Source organism: Boleophthalmus pectinirostris, unplaced genomic scaffold, assembly GCF_026225935.1.
Source record: "Boleophthalmus pectinirostris isolate CB_2022bp ecotype Guang Dong unplaced genomic scaffold, ASM2622593v1 HiC_scaffold_4, whole genome shotgun sequence".
NCBI classification, from domain to species: Eukaryota; Metazoa; Chordata; class Actinopteri; order Gobiiformes; family Gobiidae; genus Boleophthalmus; species Boleophthalmus pectinirostris.
Window position 1 is genome coordinate 10,882,404 of NW_026571353.1, and position 27,277 is coordinate 10,909,680.

General features: G+C 39.0%; 2 protein-coding genes across 5 annotated transcripts; both read right to left on the reverse strand.

Moving 5' to 3' along the window:
- Positions 1–706: 706 nt before the first annotated feature.
- On the reverse strand, positions 707–4,642 carry snrnp27 (small nuclear ribonucleoprotein 27 (U4/U6.U5)). The gene is made up of 6 exons (XM_020928263.2): positions 4,441–4,642; positions 3,571–3,703; positions 2,859–2,971; positions 2,699–2,778; positions 1,575–1,642; positions 707–1,003 (listed from the first exon to the last, which is right to left on the reverse strand). Exons 1-6 carry the CDS (start codon positions 4,475–4,477, stop codon positions 949–951), a joined length of 486 nt encoding a protein of 161 aa, XP_020783922.1. The 5' UTR covers positions 4,478–4,642; the 3' UTR covers positions 707–948.
- A 629-nt stretch (positions 4,643–5,271) lies between these two features.
- add2 (adducin 2 (beta)) lies at positions 5,272–23,526 on the reverse strand. Of its 4 annotated transcripts, none has more exons than XM_055161339.1 (15): positions 23,355–23,526; positions 18,327–18,505; positions 17,779–17,920; positions 16,916–17,067; positions 15,297–15,377; positions 14,994–15,143; positions 14,083–14,226; positions 13,912–14,010; positions 12,338–12,514; positions 11,035–11,283; positions 9,681–9,797; positions 9,499–9,585; positions 8,775–8,901; positions 7,831–7,902; positions 5,272–6,520 (listed from the first exon to the last, which is right to left on the reverse strand). In XM_055161339.1, exons 2-15 carry the CDS (start codon positions 18,462–18,464, stop codon positions 6,264–6,266), a joined length of 1,992 nt encoding a protein of 663 aa, XP_055017314.1. In that variant the 5' UTR covers positions 18,465–18,505; positions 23,355–23,526; the 3' UTR covers positions 5,272–6,263. The 4 variants fall into 4 exon arrangements, with proteins under 4 accessions (XP_055017314.1, XP_020783921.2, XP_055017315.1 ...); XM_020928262.2 differs by lacking the exon at positions 23,355–23,526 and adding an exon at positions 19,360–19,519; XM_055161340.1 differs by lacking the exons at positions 7,831–7,902; positions 23,355–23,526 and adding an exon at positions 19,360–19,519.
- Between the last annotated feature and the right edge of the window lie 3,751 nt (positions 23,527–27,277).

A 27,277-nucleotide genomic window follows, 5' to 3' on the forward strand; every position in this document is an offset into this window, starting at 1 on the left:
CTCAGTCAGAGCTTCTTTATACATTAATCTGCCATTCGTACTCGTAGAGAATTAACTTCACTCGGTTCAGCGGTGCATCATTTCATCAGAGCATTTAAATGATAGTAATAGTGACACATTTATTGTATACAAAAATAATCGATGCTACGTGGACCCAAAATGGAGTCCGTTTTCTGTGCCACATCGTCGCACGCGCTGATTGGTTGCTTGCTCGTGACTTCCACAGCCATTGGTCACCAGGTCCACGAGCTAAAGTGACAACGCCCGCTCATGACAGCTGACACGCCCCCCTGGCCATGCTGGTTCGCGGTGGATCGCGGTGATTGGCTGCTGGGCTGTTGTTTGTCTGGTGTTTGTCCCGTTCACGGATTGGCCAAATTCACATGCTCGCTTTTTATTGGACTGCAGCTCCCCCAATCCTAAAAAACTTGCAAACGCATGCGTGCAAGGCAGCAAGCCAAGAGAAACATGATACTTCTCTAGTTGTGTAAGTATTTTTATAAAAAAATATTTGAATATCAATGCATAAAACGTATTCTTAATGTAATCATGCAGATCTGCTTGCAATAGCAATAATACGATTGGCTTAATTGTTAGTTTTAATGAAGATTGCATTAGGGCAATTCACCGTTTGAACGCATTTGTCAGGCAATTATTAATTAGAAAGACTCAGCAGCACAGCTGAACAATTAGAAAACTCTTAAAATTCAGCATAATAAAACAGCTTTATTTGAAACTATTTGTGAAGAGTTCTGTAACACTAAACAATACATAACAATAAACAATGTGGACTACAGTTTATTGCAAGCTTTGTATTTACACCAAAAGTTAATTCAAGAACTAATGCATCAAATAATACATAAAATATAACATAAAATAGCACAGTGTCCACAAATGTGAGGGAGACGAAGGTACGTATGTCCAGCAACACAAATCGATGATGAGGTCTCATGCAATAAAATCCAGTGGTCTGTTGAATCCCCCTTTCCTGTTCATGTACTGCCTGCAAAAATATATAAGAAAACATTACATCACTGTTACCCTCGCAACACTTGCAGATTACATCACCGAGGGCCAATGGGAGAGCGAGGAGGTCTGCATAGAAACACCTGCAGAGGTGATTGGCTGCAATAACACAACTTGATGCATCAAGTGTCCTGTGTGAGATGACTAGCAAGTTGATGTTTTACCTAAGAAATTTGGACTACTTTTCAGCAGTAAATTCATACTAGAATAGAACCTTTACAGAGTCTGCCACCTCAGAAAACCTGTCAATTTCAACATATAATTTGTTCGGTACTAAAAGAACGTTAAAAATATTCTGTTGACTAATGATGCACGTGTAACTGACTAAAGATGGAGTTACTTTTAACTTCTGGACTAAACCACAACTATAAAGAACAACAGACAAAAAATTTACAAAAAATTAGCAACTGGAACTGCAAAAGTCTCCAAACAACCCTTAAAAGAAACCCACCAGTGGTACCATACAATAATTCCTCCCATTTAGGAGAAAAACTAAACCTTTGCACTGAGGTATTGTTCCAGCCAATAATGCCATAGGGTAAACCCACCTGTATTTTCTCTTCATGGTGACATTCACAGCATAAGCATTTACCGATGAATCAGTTTTCTTCTTGCCCTACGAAAAAACATAATTAGAAACAGCTCCACATTTTAAATGTGTAAGCATCTAGATTTAAACAAGATTAAACTATGATATAATGTACAGTTAAGTCTCAAACATTTTAGCTTCCTCTTTGAATAATTTCACAAAGAATAGGTTTGCAATTTAATATTTGATCCAGTCCATTTAAAGGTGCATTGTGTAACTTTTCTGGTGGAGGGTTCGTCAAATGCTTTCCTCCGTGGAGACGTAATTGCTTTGTCTGGCATGTTTCACAGTATGGCATTAAACCTTTCTATCTTCATGGAGACCAAACCAGACTAGGTTACAGGACAGATCTGTGGAGAAGTGACCCCCGCTTACAGTCAGAACGCCTGTTTTTCTTGGTATTTTGGAGCTATAAAACCTTGTTAACTTGTAATTGAATAAATGTAAGGTAGAGCTGTTTAATGTCATACTGTGGAACATTCCAGGCAAAACATTGACATATCCATTGAAACAAGCAGGTGACAGACTCCCAACCAAAATGTAATATAGTGCACCTTTAACATTACGTGTCAATTTATCAATATTTAGCTATTCATAAATATGTGCAATTTATTTTAAAGAATATTGCAAATGCAATTAATTATTAATCAAAATAGCCCACCAATCCAATGCTTTAAGTGTTTCCCACAAGTCTTATGTCTACTTAAACAGTACACTTTTTGCTTTTATCCTGTTTTAAGCTGTTGTATTCTGGTTTACACCTTCAAACATCCAGTTTAGTCAAAGTTAAAACCAGATTTAGGCCTACACGTCATTTGTGGCCAATTCAGTCTGAAAGATTAGAAACTGTTGCAGGAAGCACGCCTGGAACCGATCGAGTAAGATAAATTTATCCACATAAGACTTAAGTCTTAAGCAACATTTGTGGACCAGATTTATTTGAGGTCTAATCCCAGTTGTACTCATAGTACTTATTGTGAAACTACAGACCTAGTATACTAGACATTTTAAACCTGATGTACAAGTTTAAGTCAAAATGCAATGCTCCCCCTTGTGGACTTGAGGTGTAAATTATGTTCTTACCTTGGTGGAATCAAATGAGCCAAAGCCCATTAATTTCATCATCTCAATTTCCTCTTCTGTTTTACCCTCCATGTCCTCAGCTGTTAAGACATGAAAAAAGGGTTTTCAAAAACAGAACCAATCATTTCTTAAAACAAACACACACACAGAGGAGGTGTACCCGAGATCTGAATGGGCTTGGGTTGTTTTTCCTTCTCTTTGCGGTCATCATCGCGTCTGTCCTTTTGTCTCACAGGAGAGAGGGACGATGAGCGATGGCGTCGAGGAGGGGTTCTGCAGAGATGGACAAGATGGCTGCATCACAGTTTATCAAAATCTGGGACTTCAGTACAAATTGTAATGGAGGATGGCTGTCATGTGAGTGCTACTAATACTATTGTTTGTGTGGCTGTTTTTATGGGTTTACATTCATTTGGAACTTTGTGTAATCCCTCAACAAAACAAAGAAAACAATAGTAATATCCTGTATGCCTAAATTGGGAAAGCACCCATCAGAGGCCTGAATGATAATGCTAAAATTACTCAAACACAGGCCACACTTAATGCAGTTCAATAGACCTCTTTAACAAACAGAAACTGTAAACACGTAGGTGTGTTAGTTTCAGAGCAGTTTCAGTGTAGTTAGCTCCTCCCTTCAGGGAGATATACGGCAGTGTCTACAGCTCAGGCGAACTCAGGTGAAATTTTGTCTAGTTGACAGAATTGAATTTCTCCATTCAGTTGGAAGTTGGTTAAGGAATGTTATGTTGTAGATACAGAGCTAATTAAATTAAGAAAAAAATACTTAATGTGGTACTGGAATGTCCAAAGCATTTTTAAGTTTGATCAGCATTAGTCAATTCTATTTAAGGCTTAAAGAAGCCTGTCTGTACCTGGACCTCCTCCGGTGTGGGGACCGGGAGCGACTCCTTCTGCGGTCTCTGTCTCGGTCTCTGGAGCGTGTCCTCTCTCTGTCCCGCCGCCTTCTGTCTCTGTCCCGAGAGCCGGAGCGGGACCGCCTCCTCTCTAATGTTCATCCATTAAAAAAAATACATACTAATAATAAATTTTCAGTTAAAGTTACTAATAATATTACAAGGTGTCTGTTATGTGCATCATCACAGACTTTGGCCTGTTTAAATCCACGCTCAAAACTTATCTTTTCAGACTGGCTTTTAACATTCAATAATGTAATTACACTTTGTTTTATTAAATTTTTTAATGTTTTGCATGTTTTTATATTGTGTTAATATTGTGTTTATTGATTATCAATTTCCCCCGTGTATCAAAAAAATACTAGAACAAAATTACAGAGTACTAAAAATACACCCAGTTCCTACTTCTTGACTTCTCCTAGATCTGTGCGTACCCTGGGTATGGTGTATTTTCTGCGTCCAAACATTTAGGACATGATGAATGTCCGTGCGATGAGAAAATATCATAGATTGTATAAAAGAATATGGTCTACGGTAAAATTTCAGAACTTGCCGTTGTGGAATTTGCATTAGTGATCAAGTGAGTTGGGGAGGTTAAGCCGCACATGAACTAGGTTGAAGTCCTCTTAAACCCCCTCTTACTCTGGAAGTGTAATTTACATTTCCAGAGTAATCATTTATCTATTCTAATTCATCACGCCCTAACAAAGCTAGTTATACATCACATTATCTTGGCTTTGTTTAGCTGAAACCAAGTTTCGGTGTTCAAACAACAGGCTTTCAGTGCATTCGTGACGGTAAACAAACGATTATGGAACATTTTCTCACCTCGTCTCGGCGGGGTTCGGCTCCTACTCCTCCCCATGGTTCGTAAAAGTGTAATACGTACGTAAAGTAGCTCAAACTGTCCCAAAAGACAGAGTTTATTCAGAAAGCCGCTCGCAGAGTATTGTTTTTCGCCTGAGAGCTAGAAAATTCTTCTGCGGTGTCCATGGACGTACGTTTTCCGGTAAATTTACGTATACCTCCGGTATGTTCTTTCCAAAGCAGCGTCTCCTAGAGGCCAGGAGACGAAGGACCATCACAGCCCACTGAGCTATTCTCTCATGGTTTTTATCCCCCCCCACTGCTGCCCCCTCCCTTGGCCCTTGATATCATCTTATGCTTTATTATGCCACACAAAAATAATTTCATTTTAAAAGGATGATCAATTTGAATTCATGAGTTTTAAAAATCTATGTTTCCATTTAGTGAATTAATTTGACATGAAAACTAAATGCCATTGATCAATACTGGCTTTTAATAATAATAATAATAATAATTATAATAAAGATGCTGCCAATCTGCACCATTGGCCCCTCCGACCGCCAGCATCACTCACACACCGCACTTTCATACATATCCAGGAACATTTCTTGTACTTTAAAAAAAAATAATTTTTATACTTTGTGAACCTATTTTATTTATTTATTTTTATTTTTTTTCAAATTTTCCAATTTTTATCTTATTTTTATGTTACTTGTTCTGTATTTATAAAGTGAAATATCATGTGTGCCATATTGTGATTTCTGAATTCAGGCTATGCTAAGCTCCAGAGACACTTTTAACAACCATCTTTATCCAGTGCCACAATTCTGTCCATCAGAGAAGACTTTGAAGTTGAAATCAAACTTGAGCTTTAATGACTGGTACATGGAAACTTTCAACACTCCCTTTAACATTCCTAATAAAAATAAATAAACTCATAAGCAAACATCACACATCAGCATTTCATTAACAGATATTGGTAAACACAAAACAACTGTTAAGAGGTATTTTGCAGACATACATTGGAAGTAAAATTAGTGGAATGTTTAGTACAGTCTGTAGTTTCTTCTATTACTGCAACGGCATTGACAAGCGACAGATCTCTTCATCATATTTTTGGTAATACATTAGCACTGATAGCGTGAAGTGATTTAGTGAGAGCCAGTGTTATTTGTAGGCTATACAATCAGGCATAACATTACGACTACAAATTTACACAACTGCAGGATCCAGAACAGCCTTGCAATGTTGGAGACGCTTTGACTGATAGACTCTGTGTTAGTCATAATCTTAAACCTGATCAGTATATATTTACCTAACATTTCCCCTGCTGTAAAAACATCAATAGCTGTATTTTTCCACAAAATTGGCATTCAAATTCCAAAGAGCACAATCATTAGCTAGAAGTAACACATTCTGCCTCTGTGTCTGCAACATCTAGTGTCGACCCAGGCTATGACAAAGATGGAAATGCAATGTCGATATACATTATGTCAAAAGTTATTCATGTGAACGGGTGCATAATTCAATGTTATCCTGGAAATTTGGTTAAAATTTATGTAATGTGGTGTGATAAGAAGTGCACAGGATCATACTAGTAATCCTATATTAAAAATAAAATGACTAATAATGGCTATACAGTGACCAAAGCAAGACTGACAGTGAAGAGAAGTGATGTGTTGTGTTCAGCCTTGGTCAAATAGTACAATCTGAAACTGATTTATTTAGCGTCCAAGAGTGTTACAGTTAATTTTGCATGATTTGATTTGAATGCACCATTGGCTTAAACAGTAAATAAACTGTTTCACAGTAGTATTTAACCAAGGGGCTGCGTCATGACCACCTCAACTCTCGACCTTTTCCTTTTGCTTTTTGCTCTTTTTCAGGAAAGACGGTGGCTTGAACTTCTTTTTCTTCTTGGAGGGGGACTTGGACGGCGATCCCTCAGGGGTGTTGCCTTGCAGTTTGGCGGGAGGCGAGGTGGGGGTCGTGGAAGTGTCGTTGGTGGTCAGAGCCTTCATGCCTTTCTCCAGCTCCTCCGTTGTCTGCTTCTCCTCCTCGCCGCCATTTTGGAGCACCGCGTCATCAGTCTTGGGTTCTTCTGCACGGAATGAAACAAAAACAGAAATCAAAGTTAACATGTAGAGCAGTGATTCATAAATCTAAGATAGACTTTGAATAAATGTAATTATATGAGCAGGGGTGGGTGACATTGACAAAATATAGTATCTTGATATATTTTGCAATATCTTGATAATGAGTTCAAGTTCAAATTCTTTATTGTCCCATTGGCGGAAATTAGTTCTGCAGTACTCAATATATAAAAACAAACAGAACAACAAACATGCCTGTAAAGGTCTTTGTTGAGGTACACATATCCAACAAAACGTGAATGCCATACCACTATATACCATAAAATACTGTATAGGTACACATTTCTGTTATTTTTAATCTGTTTGCTGTTTGCTGTCTTTTTCTAATAGTTTTAACTATATGATATATTTGATATTGTAATTTTGTATATCTCCAAAACAACTAGTAGAACATGACACATTTACCACTATATGAGTATTATAAAATTAAATTAGAATTGTGGTAAATACTGGATGGTTTTAAAGCAATTTGGCAGGCAACTGGGAGAGGTAAACAGATCAGATCAGTCTAGTCTTGAATAAAAAATAATAAAATATACAAAAACCACATGCAACAAAAATATGAGCTAGTGTTTTTGTATAATGCTGTTATTTTGAATATCACAATTAATTGAATTTGAATTATCACAATATAAAGATTCTTAGAAAATGTTAAAGGAACTGTATGTAAGATTCAGATTGTAAATTTCATAAACCTGACCTATATGTGTCCCTATACAAGGTAAACATGTTCAAATCAATTAGCTTTTATGCACAACAACTGCAGTGCTTATTTATTCTTAATTACAAAAACATTGGGCATGATGGCCAAGTTGCTTTTGTTGCAGTTTGATGTTTAGGTTTTACAGACAGTTAACCAATCACAATGCAGAATGAACCTCACATAAGTTATTTGGGTTGCCAGTTTCACAATCCAGTTGGCTTAAACCTAAAATGCCTCTCTCTGAACGGTCAATGCTTAAACCCCAGCGCCTGCAGACAATCATGAACCAGTGCTAGTGCAGCCTCTGCAGCTTAGGGAGTGAATTCTGGAGGTTCTAAGGAATGACCTGCCCATATACTGAGAATGAGAATAACGTGTATGCGCCCACTCTCTGCAGGTTAAGGCAATGGCAACCCAAGCTCAGTTGTAATTGCAGTACTAGTCAAAGCTGGTCAGGCTACATAAAGTTCCTTTACAACAGACTGGGTTTTCCTGGATTGAGAGCATGCTGTAGAAACACATGCTGGCCAAAGGGGACACTCTGCCTGGCCTCACCTGACAGAGGGGACTGGCTGGGGGAGAGCACCTTTGTAGGGGAGGTGGCAGGGGAAGACTCCACATCCTCCCCTGTACTCACACAAGACAGAGACAGACAGACAGACAGTGACTGTACATGAAAGATTCACTGGGTTTGGGGTTAGTTTTGTGACAATTATCAACATATGAAACGCATACAAACATGTAAAGGATGATTTAGGACACAAATAAACAAAGCATGAACAGAGCACAGAGTCTACATACCCGACTGTTCCCTCAGCCCCCACACAAGCAGAGACTTCATCTTTACATTCAGGTGAATTTAAATTAATCAAGGGCCAAAACCATTTTCATGCAAGAGTGAAAAATTTTACAATCAAGCTGAGCAAACATAAAGGTATGTGTAAGCCTACAGAGCAATATAAACTATAAACTATGAATATATTTTACACAACAATAACCAGTAATCAATAGAGGTATTGTATAATTTGTGTCATTTTTCTGGTGGAGGTTCTGTCAAATGATTTTCACCATGGAGATGTTCTTGCTTTGTCTGGAATGTTTCACAGTATCGTTTGAAACATTTCTATCTCCATGAAGAAAGAAAGGTTTCATGGAGCCCAAACCAGACCAATTTACAGTTCAAATCTGTGGAGAGGCAACACCGCTTACAGCCAGAATGACTGTCTATATAAACTATATATGTGTGTGTGTGTGTGTGTGTGTGTGTGTGTATGTATATATATATATATATATATATATATATATATATATATATATATATATAGCTATAAATCCACCTGTAATTAAATACATGTAGTTATTTAATGTCATACTGTGGAACATTCCAGGCAAGGCAAAGACATATCCATAGAAACAAGCAGGTGACGGACCTCCAATAAAAAAGTTACATAGTGCACCATTAAGTATGAAAAACGAGACATCAGTTGTCTTATTGTTACCATTGGTGCCAGAGTGCTGCTTCCTCTGTACCTCCTGGCGATACTCCTCCAGCTCTTGGTCTGTGAGCTCATTAAAGGGGTTTGGAGGCTCAGGTTCAGGAGGGAGAGGAGGCGGACTCACTGGAGACTACAGCATAACACATAAAACACATTTTTTAGACTTAGACAAACTTTAATAACAAAGAGAAAAAAATCTAAATCGTAATAATACATTCTAAATCAGGAGCAAAAATAGCAAGACAGTGATGTCAAATAAGGCATAATGATACAAATGTGTATCTACAAGCAAAAATAAAGAAACAAGTAATAAAGTATCTCAAAATATGTCAAGTAATATACAAGAGGTCGTAAGGTCAGTGCAAAGATGATATGATGATTGACAGGACATGAATATTTAATATTTCTAACTAAAACAATTAATATTATCAAATCAGATCTAATGACATCTGCTGTGTCTTGTAAACAGTATTCAGATTTTCTGGACTGCGCTGACAACAGTAATGGAATTGATGTGTATTTAATATTTTGATTTCTACATATACTTGATTTGAATAATGTCAATGTATGCATATAGAACATTACAAAATTTGAAATGACTGTATAAAGCTGTATTTTTAAGTTATGACAGTAAGTTCTGTAGTTTGCCCTTTAGTAATAATGCGTGGGAAAAGCAGTTTCTCTATTGGTCTCATGGAGTGTATATGATGTTTACAACAACATTTACCGGAGGGCTGTCTTCATTTATGACGCTGGCGAGGACTTGGGACTGTGGACCTGCTGTCTTCATGTCCTGACGATTTTGTTGTCGAATCTGAGGAAAATCACACTGGTGGAATTAAGAGATACAAAGAACACAACATAACAAAATTAATTCACTACTTTCTTTATTTATTCAAGAGAACTGACCTTGTTTCGTGTCTCAATCACCTCCCGTGGGTTGGTAAAAAGAGGCACAAATTGGTTGGGATTTTCGATTTTGATGGGCGTGCTGCCAGCTTGGTTAATCTCATCAGTTTTCATCCACTACAAAGTAGAAAATGGGTAAGGCTTTAAATTAAGGCTACAAAATGTTATTATACCAATATAATAAAATAAGCCTAACAAAAGACAATATTGTTTAAGTGTAAAAGGATTAATTGAGAATGGATTAGTTTCCTAAAATGAGATTAAATTTAAGATATAGATCTTAGTATAACAAGCATTACTGCCAGTTGCTCATTGGTTTGTTTATGGCTCTTTTATTAGAGTACTGCCTACGGCCAGTAGAGGGCAGCATGCACACTGCAGTGTTGTCATCCACTGTGGGCTTCCCCTGCAATGCAGAGAGGAGAGTCTGGGCCCATCTCAAATTCAAAGGCCCCGCCCACACATGTGGCATGTTGTGTTCCTGACAGAGGCACCCACTGCAGGGGAAAAACACCTGCACATTTTCTAATATAAATACCATACCATAGATTAGCAGGGCATTTCAGAAATTAATCTTGTCTATTGGTAACAAATTAGCTTTATTTCACTTAAATCATGTTTTAAGTTTTAAGTTTGCATTGTACATTTCCTTGTCATAAAATAATAAAATGGTGCTGGATTGCTACAAAAAGTAATACATTGATCATTATTTTTTTTAATAATGAAAAAGACTTGGACTTGAGATGTCACAATTCAAGTAAATATTCACCCGATACAAACTGGGTTTTACAAATTTCTCCTGCTCTGTACAGTACATGCATGTCAGTAATACTTAACATGCATTTACAGACAGGAAGAGCACGTCCATGAACTGTGGAGTAGTGGGGGGAGTAGAAGTTGTGAGGGATGATGACAGGTCAGTGCAAGCGTCTAATAGCTCAAAGTTCTGTGCAGCAATATAGATGCTGATATTTTCACCAAGTGTCCACAGTTTAATACAAAATGATGAAAAGTGAAACAAAAGCATGTGATGAAGCACACAGAGCTTTGCACACAGCATGCTCCATCAGTGCCACTGGACAAACAGTCGACTGAGCAGCACTTAACACTTAACAAGTATCATCTCCGTGTGGGAAAAGTGGGCATGACAGCATACAAATGTCATATGACAGCTCTGTATCTTACATCTACCCATCTATGCTTGTAATGGACTTAACAAGTCGTCAGTTTCTCTTGATTAGTTAAATCCACCTGTCACTCACAGAGCATTAAATGGAAAACAGTGAGTGGCATGTGTGCACGGTTTGTTTGGCCACCCCTAGTTAATAACAGGGATTAGACCACTGTGTCTCACCACTGTGCGTTGGTGTCCGGGGCTGGCCTGCTCCTGGCTGACCTTCTGGTAGATGTTTGGAGTGTTGAGCCAGCGCGTCCTCTCCTGCTGTTGCTTGTTGACAAAAGGATGCTGCCTCAGAGTTGGGTGCCCCCCGTCTTCATCGAATGGGTAAAACGCCGTGACTGTGGCCGGCACCTCCACATCTCGCCTCATCCGGGACCTCTCCAACAACAGGGGGAAGCGGTATGTGTAGCCAGTACGGTAGCCCTGCAGACACACCATAACAAAGCAGGGTTTCTATAGCTGATCTTTGTAAGATTTTGAGATTTCAAAATACACAAAGATTAGTAAACAGATTTTGATGGGTATGCTGCCACCTTGATTAATCTAATCAATTTTCACATTTTCAAAATATATATTTCAATTTCAAAATATGCAGAGATCAGTATACAGATGTAGCTTTGTAGAAACTGTATAAGATGCCTTCCCATTCCAAGGTTGGGAGACATATACAAATTTAAATATAAAAAATATTTATATAAGAAAGAACTAATCATGATTTTTGCATTATATGTGGTACATTCATTTCCTGCCAATGCTTTCACCCCATCATCATCATCCTCACCACAGAAAGGCTTTAATGCTTTTATTCTGAAAGTCCACACAGGAAACATCAGCTGATCTCTCTCAGGCCTGTGTGAGTCAGCAAACCCATTAAACCCCAGCAGTGCAGCACTGATTCTAATGTGCCTCCTCCTCACAGTTGCCTTTAGAAAGCTGCAAATTTATTAATAATCTATCAGTGTTAGCCATTGCAGGTATCTCTGAATTTAAGATAATTTAAGATATATTTAAGGATAAGATTAAGATAATGACATTAACCACCAATCTATTATTATTATTATTATTATTTCATTATATTGGCATTGGATTCCCAAAATCAAAAAATATATGCACTGAAAATATGATACATGTCTGATTTTAATAAAGATTTGTGTAGAATTTTGTTCAACAGAAATTGATTTTTAATTACTAGCTACTATTTGTTCAGCAGGTCTGAAAGAATAATAAAAAATACTTTTACTTTTCAAAATGTAGTGCAGTAGAAAGTACAAATGCCTTCTCTCAGATGTTGTGAAGTAAAAGTAAAAAGTATCCACATTAAAATGTACTTAAGTAAAGTACAGATACCTAAATTTTTGCTTGTTTGGTACCTTCCACCACTGCCTTTAACTTCATAAGAACTCTTGATAGCGATTTTGGTAAACATTTGCACAAAAACGATTTTAGATTTTAAGCACTTTTTATATATCCCTCTTACCAGGTTGTCCAGGGTCCTCATCAACGCCTCAAACTCATGCTCCCCAGTGCGGCTCTTGCTCATGGGGCCAAAGGTGGAGCCGGCCCAGCCCACGGTCCCGGCCGGAGCAGGTCTATGAGCGCTCCTGTCCAACAGGATCAGGTTCTGCTCCCCCCCAGAGCAACACAATGCTGACACCTGGCATGAGACAAAGCACAGAAGAAGGCTATTTAGGTGTGCTGTTGGCAAGGCTCTAGGTTCATATGAAGATTTTTAGAAATATGTAGTGTAAGTTATCATCTATAAATACACTTTTTTTCTGATTGTGCTTTTTGAGACTGTGGTTTAATCCTGTCTTAATCCAGTAGAAGTGGTAATAGTTGTAGCAGTGATAGCTGGAGTTGTCAAAAGTATTGAAAATCAGATAGTAATCCAGTACAGAAAGTACACAAATGAAATCTGACCTTTCCTGTTTTAGAAGGATCTTGATGTTAATCAGAACTAGTATAAGACCACATGGTAACATAACAAAAGTATTGTTATTTACTTTTCAAAATTATCAATTGTCTAAAAAGTTCATTTTGTGGTATCATTGTGGTATTGAAAATTATATCACACATTAAGACGATTTTTAAGTATCAAAGTCAAGAATTGTGACAGCACTAGCACAAGTAGTAGCAGAAGTAGTAGTGGTTGTAAGTTCCAAGACAAACTAAAATGCAGATAAGGCAAAGCTGACTGTTTGTCTCTACATAATGCAGTTATGCGGTTAAACATGGAGGATACTTTGACTATGATAAATGTTGGATTGTGCACATCCTGTATCAGTTTTTCTTTCAGACTGATGACTCCACATTATAACAGTGCAGTTTGGTGTTGGCTCTGGTATTTCTCTGCAGTGCAGCTCTGTCCTCTGCAGCTCAGTCCAAACACACTATCTGCATTTACTGCATTTAACATGGACCACTCTCCTTCACACACTGTAGCATGCGCAACCACAGCACTTCACTTCAAGGGACACTACTTTGTTAGGATCCGCCCAAGCCAGCTCCAGCAGCAGGAGACAAACTTTTCCTGCTTAAATTTCTCAAACTTTGAAGTGATAAATTTGGCAGAGTAATTATTAATTTAGATACTACTATTATTAACTTAGGTACTTTATCTCTTTAGAGCCTTAATTTTAACCAGATTAAAGACGAATATGTCAATGGACCTACTGAAAGAGAATACATAAATAGCACTTTTCAGTTAAACTAAAACTATAGCATTGTCTACACACGTACGGCATTCTCTGTCTGATATACTAGTATATATAGTTTTTAATGCCTCTGATAATTTATCTAACTGCAAAGTGGTAAAAAAAAGAAAAGATATATATTAATTAAAGTCATTACAATAAAGTTGCTAAAGAACTACTGTATGTAAATATAACCAATGACTGAACTAAAAAGTATAATTAACCTCTTACAAACCTCTTTACCTGACATACTTTAACATACTGCAGATTGGAAGGTCTTGAATGTTCAGATGGGTTAATTTAATTACAATACCAAGATGGATCATAACAACAGATAAAACCCAAGCTGAAATCTTACCTGTATTTGACATGCTGCCTGTATGTGATAGATAGAGTAGAAGGCCTCCTCCACAGTCTCCCCTAGAGCCACGATGCCATGGTTTCTTAGCACAAGCACCTAAAATAAACCATTGCATCTATAAAGTTAAACAAGTCACATTTTAAATAGATGTGATGTTTTTCTACTCACTTTGCAGGTGGGTCCCAGGCTTTTCTGCAGCTCCACTCTGTCCTCCTCCTGCTCCATAACTCCATTGTAATCGTAATAAGCCACTTCCCCGACCAACAGAGCCTCGTGAGAAAGAGACAGCAGCCCTGATTTCATGTTGGACACCTGGACACACATAACCGCTGGTCACTGTAGTTTTGATTGTTAACAAAAAGCATTATGTAAAAAGAAAGAAGTAATTATTTCTTCTGTCACTGTAGCACGGCTTTTTGGGACTACAGTTGAAATGTAAACCGCGAGTACTTAACTCTATTTTTTATCCAATCCAAAAACATGGGGAAAAATCTCAAGATCATTTTCAGGATGTGTGCACAGTCTTGTGGCAATTTTGTCTTGTGAGATCTTGTGGCACGAAAACTTGCCCCATCCTTAGTAATTATAGTTCACAATGGGGCATTTGTCAATCCTATTTACTTTTTTGTATTAGAAATCAGTGACCTGAGCAATACAATTGGACTATGAGGCTATAGTTCAGTATTATGTTGTAGCATCTGAATGTTAAATGATCCATTCATTACAATAATAATAATAATACTAATGCCTTCCACTTACAGGCTTGCTGAAGCCTCTCAAATCGTAACACTCTAGTCATCATTCATGCACTCAATACTGGGTGGTGGTAATGTGGGTGAAATGTCTTGCCTAAGGACACAGTGACAGAACTTGTTGGAAGGGTAATTTTGTTCTAGCATAAATAAAGCTGTTTACTTATGACAACAAAATTATTTTGGCTTGCACTAGCCACAAGACATGGAGGTAGAATTGTAATATTTTAGTGGGATCATTACATTGGGCAATACTGTATAATTAAGCTATCAGTCAACACTATTGTTACTGACTTTTTCTTCTGTAAATGTGTCATCTTAACTCACTGCTGCTGTAGCTGGGGTCTGAATGTGGAGCAGGCAGCGCACATCAGGTCGAGCTGAGTAAATGGCTGAATGAAGACTGAACTTCTCCAAATCCACACCCAGGTTTGTACTGCCTCTCTCCACCACCTCGCCCAGAAGGTTCACTTTCACCTGAGAGCAACATCAGGTCTGTTAACAGTATTCAAGCACAAAGGAAAGCTTGAGTTTATCTGTTTTTTGCTGAATATGGCATTAATTCCAGGTCAAAACATCGAAACACTGAAGAAACTAAAAACAACCAAAACAAAATATACATGTACTGACCAGACTGGAGCCAGTGACTTCACTATAGGCGAGACCATCAGGAAGCACCAGGAAATGTTCCTGCTCCTTACTTACACGCAGCTGTGAGGGCAAAGACAGACAGGTGACAATCTATATCACTTCACTGCAGTTAATAATAGTATTATATTGTTGTTAAACCAGTGCCACCCAAGTTCTCCTTTCTTTTTAAAGCAGTGATTCTCGGCAGGTCAATTAGTGGGGGAATTTGACATGATTAAGTCATGTGTCCCTCTGCTTGTTACTTCACTCAAATCTGTGCAGGTTGGGTTGGAGGATATGCATCTTTAAGACTGCGTCAGGGCCACACCTAATATACAGTCACCTTGTCTTGTATTTTCTATTGGCACTACACATCTCACACAGACACCACTTCTATATTACAACCCACTATTACTTCCTTCTTAATTCAGTTCTGAATAAGTCATTACTTTGGATATACCGAAGTGTCTAAATCCGTGTATCGTTCCTTCATTCGTTTTTCAATATAACACTAAAAATAAGAAAATTTTAAAAAACTGCTGTTTTTTTTCATTATTTGTTTCCAAAACCAAAATGAAAAAATGGATAACGATTAATTTTTTTATAAAATTATGGCCGTTTCCCGTTTCCGTGACTTAAACTGCGATGCCGGACTTTTGCGCCACATACAGACTGAACCAGGACTGAAACAGGACTAAACCAGGACTAAACTGTTTTCAGTCCTGATCTGGTCCCAGTCTCAGTCCTGGTCTGGTCCCGGTCTCAGCCCCGGTCTCAGTCTCGGTCTGGTCCCAATCTGGTCCCAGTCTGGTCCCGGTTTCAGTCCCAGTCTTAGTCCTGGTCCTGTTCCTGGTCTCAATCCTGGTCTCAGTGCTGGTCTGGTCCCAGTCTCAGGCCCGGACTCAGTCCTGGTCTGGTGCCGGTCTAAGTCCTGGTCTCAGTCTCAGTCTGGTTCTGGTCTGGTCGGACCTGGTTTAGTCCTGGTTCAGTCCGTGCAGCGCAAAAGTCCAGGATCTCAGTTTAAGTCACGAAAACGGGAAACGGCCACTATCCGTTTTTTCCATTATTCATTTAAACACAAAATCAAAAACTGAAAAAAAAATTTTTTTTTTTAATCGATATCTGTTTTTTCATTTTGGTTTTGGAGACAAATGATGAAGAAAACAGTTCTTTTTTAATTTTCTTATTTTTGGTTTTATATTGAAAAATGAATGAACGAATGATACATGGATTTGTCTAGCTGCCATACAGTCTAAGCCAACTATGTGAGTATGTGTCATCACTATCTCCCAGGCTCCTTCTTCAAAAAATGCTTAAACTGGATTGCCACGTGAAGAGCCTGTCCAAGTTTCACAGTAGTAAGTAGTATCAAAATTGTACATTACATTTCTGAAATAATATTGTTATGGTGTTACTAATAAGCCTTTGAAATATATTATAGACCAGTCCCATCCCTGCTTGCCTTCCAAGATGAGATAAGATCAGACATTTTCAGTGTGGCATTAAACCTGTTTTACTGAATAAAGATGTTTTTTTTAATTATACTTTGCAACCCAGTGCCTAAAGTCAAAGGTTGTAATCTTGTTTGCTTTATTTAAAGGAGGGAGGGTGTTACTCACCGTGAGGCAGGTGTGGCGGAGCTGAGCCCAGCCATAGAGGTCAAACAGTCGATGCACAGAGGCCAGTTTACATCTCATCAGTCGCTCTCCCTTCACCAGGCGTCCGGGCTCCCAGCTCTGCAGGTCATTTATGGGAGTCACCATCATCATGTCTGTGCAAAGACAGGAGCCACACATTAAGAGCTTCTCCAACAGAGCCCTCACATGCCTTTTGAGTTCATTACGTAAGAAATGTAAAAGTCTTCAAAAATTATTTAATAGCAAGTTATATCATCATGCTTTGTTTTAGTTAGATTCAGCCAATAATTTAACTAAGATGAGAAGCAGATTTGTATTTGTATATGTTTTAAAAATATAAATGAAAACAAAAACTGTGATTTTGGGCTTTGCTTTAAATGAATTTGGGCACAGGTTATTTAGCACACTGTCCGCATTGACTTCTGGGAAAATCAATAGAGCAGCCAGTCCAGATTAAAGTGACTAAGTCCTATCAGGGAATAGACAGTTTAAAACTTTGCTTCCAATGTCAACAAAATACAAAGGCTTTAAATGTGATTATGTTCCTCTTCTTGATAAACATGTAACATAGTTTATGCAAAATAAAAAATGGTGAAAAAGTTCTAGGAAGCAATGTGTTTAAATTAAATGTGTGAATCTGTGAGTTTACTACCTTTTTACATAGTCCTATAGACACCTAAAAAATACCAAATCTTCAGCTAACTCACTCACTAACTTCTCCTTGTCCCTCATAAATCATTTTAATCTTACAAATTTTGCTCGACTAAGACACCATCAAAAGATTAATCAACTAAAGACATAGTTCAGTGTTCAGTGTATAATGTGTATATAAGCGAGATTCATACTGTTTGGAGCTACAGGCAGACTGGAGGGAGAGCCATGTGAGGACATGAAGTCTGCCAGTTGCCTCAGAGCCCAAAGGTTTGATGAGCTGCCTCCCTTTTTCATCTGCTCCTGGATCAGTCCATCCAACTCCTCTCTGAATGACTGCAAAAGGGAAAAAATGAATTAATAGATACAAATCATAATAGTTTTAGCAATGGTTAGTAACTGCAGTTGATTGTGAGAACTTCAAAAATATGAAGATATATTAAAATGAGTGAGCTAATTAGAACATATTTAAAAATTAGAACACAAATCTAACCACAAAAATAGGATATTTTAATTACATTTTCAGCCCCAGTATATTTTGCTACGCGAAACATAATCTATCAAACTTTCATTTAATAAATATAGGGGTCCTGTTTTCAATACCTCATACACTGGGCAGCCACTGCTCTGCCAAGTCTGCAACATTGAACGTAGTGTGCCCTATAATTGACGATATCCACATGCTTCACAGTGGCATTAATCTATACAGTGCAGAGCAGAGGGCAATAAATGCTTGACTCACTGGACTCTGGAGCAGGGTGGAGATGCGTTTCTTCAGCTGGGGGCCGGTGTCAGACTGGGGCGACTGTAGGCCCTCGGGGAGCCCATCGCTGGGACTCCTCTGCACCGGAGTGCCCTTTGGTGTGGGAGATTTACTCATCTTCTACTGGTCTGTGTCTGTTACTGAGGATGTGAGGAGAGCTACAGAAGGAAGACAAAGTACAGATTAGACAATATAGAGAATAGGCAGGGAGTACAACACAAACACAAAAACTAGACTAAAATAAATGCATGTTTTTTGATTTTGTCAATTTAGAAAGGCTTAGAAGAAAATTTGCACTTGCCATATTCTGTATGCATTGTGTCAGGTGCAAGCTTTTTTTTTTACACTGAAAAACACGTGTTCTTACATGACAAGAGTCAGGCCAAACAACCTGACTCTTGTTTGGTCTGGAGTAGGGCCTGCTCCTGATTTTTCTATGCAAATATTGTTCTATGGCTTGAATATTCCACATAAAACAAATCTATTGCCACGAAGAATATTCCGAAGTATGCTTTTTAACTTCATTTTCCATGAAATCATGCAGGTGACATGCTGCCTTTGGAAAGTTGCATGGTGTTGCTTTAAACATCTTTTGGCCACTATAGTCTTGGTTGTACTTAGAGCATAACCAAAACCCAGCATGCCTTTTACACTGAATGAATAAAACCTAATAAAATAAAAATCAGGACTTGAACATTCCGAGTTTCATCAGGAGAATTAGACCATTGTCTGAGAAACACTGGTCTGTAGGACATCAAGTTGAATAAAATGAAAAAGAGAGATGGACATAAACAGCCTTGCTTTGGGCATGAGATGAATACGAAATTTGATCTTTTGACAATCTGGCATACAAGCAGACAACCAAACCATCCTTTAGTCCAGCTGTATCACGTTACAATGCATTTCTTATCCTCCCAAAACAAAAAAAAGCATCCTAGTTTGGCACATAAACTCACACTAATATCACCATCACCAATCAAATCATTTTATACTAAAATAACTGTAGTCCTACCTCCCTTCTCATTGGTGATGCTGTATCCTCCTGGCCCAGTGTAAACCCAAATAAAAGCATTAGTTTTAAGTGGCTACATGCAGAGAAGTCAGACAGGAAGTTAGCCAGTGATCCGCGATGGTAATAGGAGAAAGAAGACTGGGTTACCGTAAGCACGTAAGCCACTCCCAGAGAGAGTCAAAACGACCACACGCACATGAAAGTAACTGGAGGGAGAAGATAAGGGCCATGAATGCACCACGCCCTTCACTATACAGTATATGAAGAACTAATGAAGCACTAGCTGGTGGAATCAATGTTAGAGTTTAGAAAAATTCACAATGCAAATGGAAAATAGTTTTGCGGTAAATTAATAGGTGAACTGCAAAAACAATATCTAGGTAAGTTAAAATGATGTAAATTAAGAAGATTTGTAAGTCAAATTACCTACCAGTGATATGTTTTTTTTCTTCATTCAAGCAACATTTGATTTTTGTTTCTTATTTTAAGTGCAAAGAGCTGTTGCTTTTCTTATCATAAGTATAGCAACATGCATTAAGATGTATTACTACAAAAAGTCTGGTTCCATTGATAGATAATTTTACTTGTCAAATAAATTTACTCAAATTGTGATAAAACTTCTTAATTCAAGTAATCTTAACTTGGCTACATTATTTTTTTTTTTTACAGCCTTTGCAGTGTGGATTTACTTTAGTTAGTTATACTGAATTAAACATTATTTCATCATTTGCCAAAGAAATACAGAAATTCTGATTATCTTGACTTGAATTCTGGTATTTGTTTTGACAGGTTTAGATTTATCAATCAATCAAACTTTATTTATAGAGCGCTTTTCATACAAAAAAATGCAACACAAAGCGCTTTAACTCATTACCAGCCAGACCTAGATTTTTTACCTCCGCCAAGGAGGTTATGTTTTTGCCGGCGTTTGTCTGTTTGTTTGTTTGTCTGTTAGCAACATAACTCAAAAAGTTATGGACCGATTTTGATTAAATTTTCAGGATTTGTTGGAAATGTGAAAAGGAAGAACTGATTTCATTTTGGGGGTGATCCGGAAGAAATCCTGGATTCTGGATCACTTTGAAATTTTAATTAACATTGTGGTAAATGGGGCCAAAAATTTTGTTTCTCAATATCTCGGTTAATTATTGACCAAACCCCATGAAATTTGACTCAGGGATGGACAATGGGATCCTCTTTCATATTCCAAAGGCTGATCCGGATCTGATCCAGAAGACTGATTTTATCGCAATTTATATAAAAAATGTTGTAGTCCTTGGCGGAGGTCTGAGCTCTCTGAGTGCTTTTCTATATATATATTTTTTTTCATCTCTGGCTGTTTCTTATTTCAAGATAAACAGATTGGCCAGTAGAGTACAATAAATGTTCCCTTGTTAGTGTTTATCAAAAATTAATCCAGCCATTTAACCAAAATATTAACAAACACACCAGTGTAAAAAATGTAAAAATGAATAAAACCTACAGTGAGGGTGTGTCTATTGTTGGAGCAGAGTAAGAACCATACCCCCTCAGCCATTAAGAGCATCCCCAAGAGAGAGGACCTTTCTCTAGGCACACTGTCAGCAGCTGTGGCCCTGTTATCCAGAGAGATCCACATTAACTAAAAACCAGACACTATGTCACGATAACACATTTTGAAGCACGATATATTGTTGAAGTAAATATAAATGATAAACAATAATCTTGCAACTAATTTAAACCACAAAAACAATGTTAAATGTACAATATGTTAAAAACCCATTAGCTGCGATAAATAAACAGCAAAATGAAATATATTTTGCATCCGTAATGAGTCATAAAAGTTATTTGTTCAACCTTTTACTGTTTAAATCTCATCATATAGCCAAAACTAAAAAGCAAATATTTCCCAGTAGTGCAAGGAAAAGGTACGCATGGTAAATATTGACCCCAAAAATATATTTGTCCAGTTTATTATATAGTAATTATTATGACAGACCTACAAGACACAAGAGCACTGCTGGTGGTGAGGTCTAACATGTCATCTCAATACATTAGAATAAAGTGTGTTTTAGACTTCACACATTGTGGAAACACTGCTAAACTGTATAAAGGAGCTGTAGAAGTGACAGGTGTTAGTATTAGTAGTTGTCCCTGCTTGACATTTTGCTGCATAGACATTATTTAACGTTTCTGGGCTAAGCTGAAGTAAACACAGAGTGCATGTGTAGTTAGCATTGACCACAGTCACTTCAGAGTGGGGGGGGGGTCTGTTTCTGTGTATCAGGAGCTGAGAGCCACAGGAAAGACCTAAAGTGCATTGATTTTCTCTGGCTCTGCTTCCATCATTAATGACTGGAGTGTTCAAACTATAATTCATTTGAGCCAGAAGAGATACTGGGATCATACTTGTGATATGGTGACTAAATGATTCTAAAAACTTGTTATTTCCCCACAGCAAAATTTTTATTTTAATAGGCCTACATTACTGTTCTGACTTCTGAGCAATGCTGTCCATGTGAGGGAAGATAACACATAGAACTTTAATAATTGTTATGGGTATGTATGTATGTATGTGTGTGTGTGTGTGTGTGTGTGTGTGTGTGTGTGTGTGTGTGTGTGTGTGTGTGTGTGTGTGTGTATGTATGTGTGTGTGTGTATGTATGTATGTGTGTGTGTATGTGTGTGTGTATGTATGCATGTATGTGTGTATGTATGTATGTATATGTGTGTATGTGTGTGTGTATGTATGTATGTGTGTGTGTGTGTTTGTATGTACGTATGTATGTATGTGTGTGTGCATGTATGTATGTGTATGTGTGTGTATGTATGTATGTATGTATGTGTGTGTGTGTTTATGTATGTATGTATGTATGTATGTGTGTGTGTATGTATGTGTGTATGTATGTATGTATGTATGTATGTGTGTATGTATGTGTATGTATGTATGTGTGTATGTATGTATGTATGTATGTATGTATGTATGTATGTATGTATGTATGTATGTATGTATGTATGTGTGTATGCATGTATGCCTGTATGTATGTCTGTATATATGCATGTATGTATATCTCTCTATATATATTTATTTATTTTTCTTTGAAAACTATGTACCAAGCAGTCCAGATAACCAAAAATAATAATGGCCTACAATAGCACCATGTTCTAAATGAATTATAAGTCCGGTATAAGTTAGACTCAACAATAACTCTAGGCTACCAATCATTGTTTGTTGTGCCTCCGCTAGATTTAGTCATGCTACTGCACTCTGCCTGCCTCCAACCCAAACACCCACTCAATCCTGCTTGTTTTTTTATTCCCACGTGATACGTAATAGGCCTACAGTTCCGATGCACTAACCCTAGCCTATATACTCCATGGGTCATATAGGCGTTTTTTGTCATTATGGCATCCTCCAAGTCGTTTGGCTCGAGGGCCTCGCGCTCTGCCTGGCTGCCTAGCAACACTTTAACGCGCATCAGCATCAGCACCAGCTGCGCGAGGCACATCCACTAATGTCCACCCGCAAACCTGCACAGGCCATCTGCACCATCCCCACCAGCAGTAGCAGCAGCAGCAGCAGCGAGGAGACACAGCGCAACGCAGCATCTTTCCTTTACATAAAAACCACCAGCCACGACGCATTAGAAGTGCATAAGTGATGCCTAAAGGAAGATGTGCACAGTTGAGATGCTAACAATGAGCCACCAGCGGTCACAAAAGGCAGGATTAAAATGGGAAGCTATAAATGGCTGCAATCTGTCAAATGTAAGCTCATGTTGGTCGGGCCCTCTAAGCAAAGCGAAAAAAAAACCCTGCAACGTAAATCAAACGCACAAGCAGTATCACTTTGGTGGTAAACAGTTACTTGCTGCTAAATGCACTGGGAGTGTTAAGGGGGAAGCGACGTGCACATGCTAGGAGACGCGTCTGTTTTGTGTAGCATGGCCGTGGTGTTGGTGGTTTTCATGGTCAACGACAGACAGCGGTATGCAAGAGGGCTGTAGCCTACTCACCTCAGCGCATCCCCGGGAGCGTGCCTTGTATCAGGGCACACCACACCCACAGCAGCCCCCCGCTCCGTCCTCTGCGAGCGCGAATGTCACCTGAAAAACACTCAAATAGGGCCAGCAGTTGGTTTGTTGTTCAATTTCGGGTACCCTACCAAAAACACGTCAAGTGATGTTTTGGTGCGTGTGCGCGTTTGGGTCGGCCCCCAAGAGCCACGACCACGCCTGTCCAGAGAGGGAGAGGCACCCACGGGTGGCAGATCATGGGGAGTAACTGCTGTTGTTAGCTCATAAGGAAATCATGAGTTGTCGGGTTTTTCTTTTTTTTTTTCTTTTTTTTTTTAATAAGGATAGATTCGAAGGTCTTGGTTTAAATAAACAATACTTTGCTGTGTGTTAGGCGCCATCTTATGTTGCAATAAAAGGGTCTGGAAAATCCTGACAAGCAGACTTCATGTGCAAACACTGTAAACCTTAATCTTCAAGGCAATAAGAGCATATTTTGTCAGATTATAGTAGACTATACATATCATCAGTTACGACATAAATTTTTTTGACTAGAGGCTGAGCTACAAATACAGGAAACAGAATTGATTTTATTCTGCTTATTTCTACCAATTAATCAAAAATCAAACAGATAGGCATACATTTATTATAATTATGATAATAATCACGATCGTAATCATAATAGCCCATTGGGGTAATCATGTTTTATAATTTCTGATGAAGTTTAGCCTTAAATTTTGTCCTATAAATAGGCTAGATACACAGAAAATTTAAATATCGTCAACGTATAGTTTTAAGTGTATACATAACAGATCAGCGCCTATATGAAACATACAGGGCATTGTAAAACTGTTAATGACCAGTAGATGGCACTTCAATACAACTTATGTAAAGAGTGTAAGACTTTATTTTGAATTATCAGTGCTCAACATATACAAACATTATAGTGTACAAAATGTTTTCAAGTGTTTCAGTGCTCTAGGCTACATTATAATATATAATATAATAATATATAATTATAATGTTGTTTCCTCATCAGAAACATACCTGATGTTCTGTTTTGTTTCATTTACAAATCATTAACACAAAAACCTGGACATTTAGGTTAAGTTCTTCTCTCAAACAGAAAATGCTCTTGTCGTGACATGTGGTAATACAGGAAGTGCTCCACGTGGTTTTAAAATCCATACACCTTCACTAGAATCATCTGGATAATTTCAACTCTGCAGTTGTCCATCTCTACTAAACAAAAAGGTAAAGGGTAGCTGTTAACTTGAAACTACCGTTTCATGACATCACAAGTGTTTTGAAGATAAACTAAAGTTGACCGTTGATATTAGTAAGTAATATTATGGACTTTAGTGGAAATCAAGTGGTATCAAAAGTGACTAATGGTTTTAGGTGCAGGGTTTTTAAGACAGATCTCTGCAATGAAAACAATCCCAATGATATGTACAACTTCACCAGGCAGCAAAACAATAACATGACCACATTCAAATGTTGTCTAGCTATAACTTGGATTGGTTTTCTAATTTCTCATCTGTTTGAATAATTTCTACCCACTACAACTTCTCAAAGTTGCTCCTGCTCGCTAGAATGTTTTTTATTGAGTATATCTGAATGTTGCCATTTTTACCACTGACTCCTGAATCATGGATCATTTGCATAAACGCTGCTGTGTATGATGGAGATAATTGACACAGGTGCAGCAACTGCTACAGAGGGAAAGTCTCACCACTTGTTTGTCTGATGCACTTTGTTCACCTGCTATAGTTCATCATTATCACTTCTTTGTAGAAAGACATACAGAGGAATAGGCAGAAAATGTCAGAATGAGCACATCAGATTGGTTAGTAGTGTTGTGGACTACTAGTGTGTGGGGGGTCGCACTACAATCTGGGCACCACGCACCCAGATTGGCGTCACCGGGGCCCCATCCAAGAGCCAAATCTAGATGGGTGCATCTGGTGGCTGGTTCTCCCCCACAGGGTCGGGCACAGCCCGAATGAGTAAGATGGGGTTGTCCTCCCATGGACCCATAGGAGGATCCATAAGGAATCAGTGCAGAGAGATCTGGGTGGCAGTCGAAGGCAGGGGCCTCGACGGCTGGATCTCCAGACATGGAAACTGGCTTTAGGAACATGGAATGTCACCTCGCTTGGGCCTGAGCCTGAGCTCATCAGCCTCACCTCCACGCACAACTTGGGCTCTGAAGCCCAAATCCTTGAGAGGGGTTGGACTCTCCATTTCTCTGGCATTACCTGGGGGAATGGCGGCAGGCTGGTGTTGCCCCACAGCTCAGCTGCCGTGTGTTGAAGTTAATCCTGGTGAACGAGAGGGTCGCGTCCATGCGTCCTCAAAATGAGGACAGTAGTGCAGAGTACCTGACCATTCTTGGAGTCCCTGGAAGTGTTACTAGACAGTGCACCAACCGGGGACTTCATTGTTCTACTGGGGGATGTCAACTTCAGTGACACTTGGAGAGGAGTGGTCAGGAGGAATGGCCTCCCTGATCTGAACCTGCGCAGTGTTCTGTTATTGGACTTCTGTGCTAGTCACAGCTTGTCCATAATGAATACCATGATCAAGCACAAGGGTGTCCATCAGTGCACGTGGCACCAGGACACCCTAGGCTGAAGGTTGATGATCAACTTTGTCGTCATGTCATCTGACCTTCTGCTGCATGTCCTAGACACGCGAGTAAAGAGAGGGGCAGAGCAGTCAACTGATCCCCACCTGGTGGTGAGTTATGTCTACTGGTGGAGGAGGAAGCTGGAAAGACCTGGCAGACCCAAGCATATCATGAGGGCCTGTTGGGAACATCTGGCAGAGCCCTCTGTCAGGGGGACCTTCAACTCACACCTCCGGGAAAGCTTCTCTCAGATTTCAGGGGAGGATGGGGACACAGAGTCCGAGTGGGCTATGTTCTTGTCCTCTATTGTCAATGTGGCTTGCAGCTGTGGTTGTGAGGTCTATGATCGTGGCGGTCCCCGAATCCACAGGTGGACGCTGGAAGTAAGAGATGCCGTAAGGCTGACGAAGAGTCCTATCAAGCCTTGTTGGCTCATGGGACTCCTGAGGCAGTTGACGAATATTCATTGTAATTATGGACAGAATTTCAAGGCACAATCAGGAGCCAGAGTGGGTCTAGTTTGGGGACCACAAGATCTCATCTCTGCTATTTGCAGATGATGTTGTCCTAAGCGCTCCATCGAACCAGGACCTACAGCAGGCACTGGGGAGGTTTGCAGTGGAGTGTGAAGTGGCTAGGATGAAGATCAGCTCCTACAAATCCGAGCCCATGGTTCTTGACTGGAAAAAGGTGGCTTGCCCTCTACAGGTGGGTAAAGAGTTCCTTCCTCAAGTGGAGGAGTTCAAGTATCTCAGGGTCTTGTTTACGAGTGAGGGGAAGATGGAGCATGAGATTGACAGACAGATGGGTGCCGTGTTGGCAGTGATGCAGTCTCTGTATCGGGCCGTTATGATGAAGAGAGAGCTGAGTCGAAAGGCAAAGCTTTCAATTTACCAGTCGATCTATGTTCCTACCCTCACCTATGATCAAGAGCTTTGGGTAATGACCGACAAGATCGTGGATACAAGCAGCCAAAATAAGTTTTTTCTGCAGAGTGGTTGGGCGCTCCCTTAGAGATAGATTGAGATCTCAGCCACATGGGAGGAGCTCAGAGTAGAGCCACTGCTCCTCTATGTTGAGAGGTGCCAGCTCAGGTGGCTAGGGCATCTATTCCGGATCCTCGACCCACTGCAGTGTGCTTATCAGGAGAAAGTTGGAGCAGACAATGCCGTGCTCTACCTGCTACATAGGTCCCTCTCTTGTCTTGACAAAGGCAGTTGTACTGTGAGCATGACCTTTTTGGCTTTTCCTGTGCATTTAACACCATACAACTTCTGCGGCTCAAAAACAT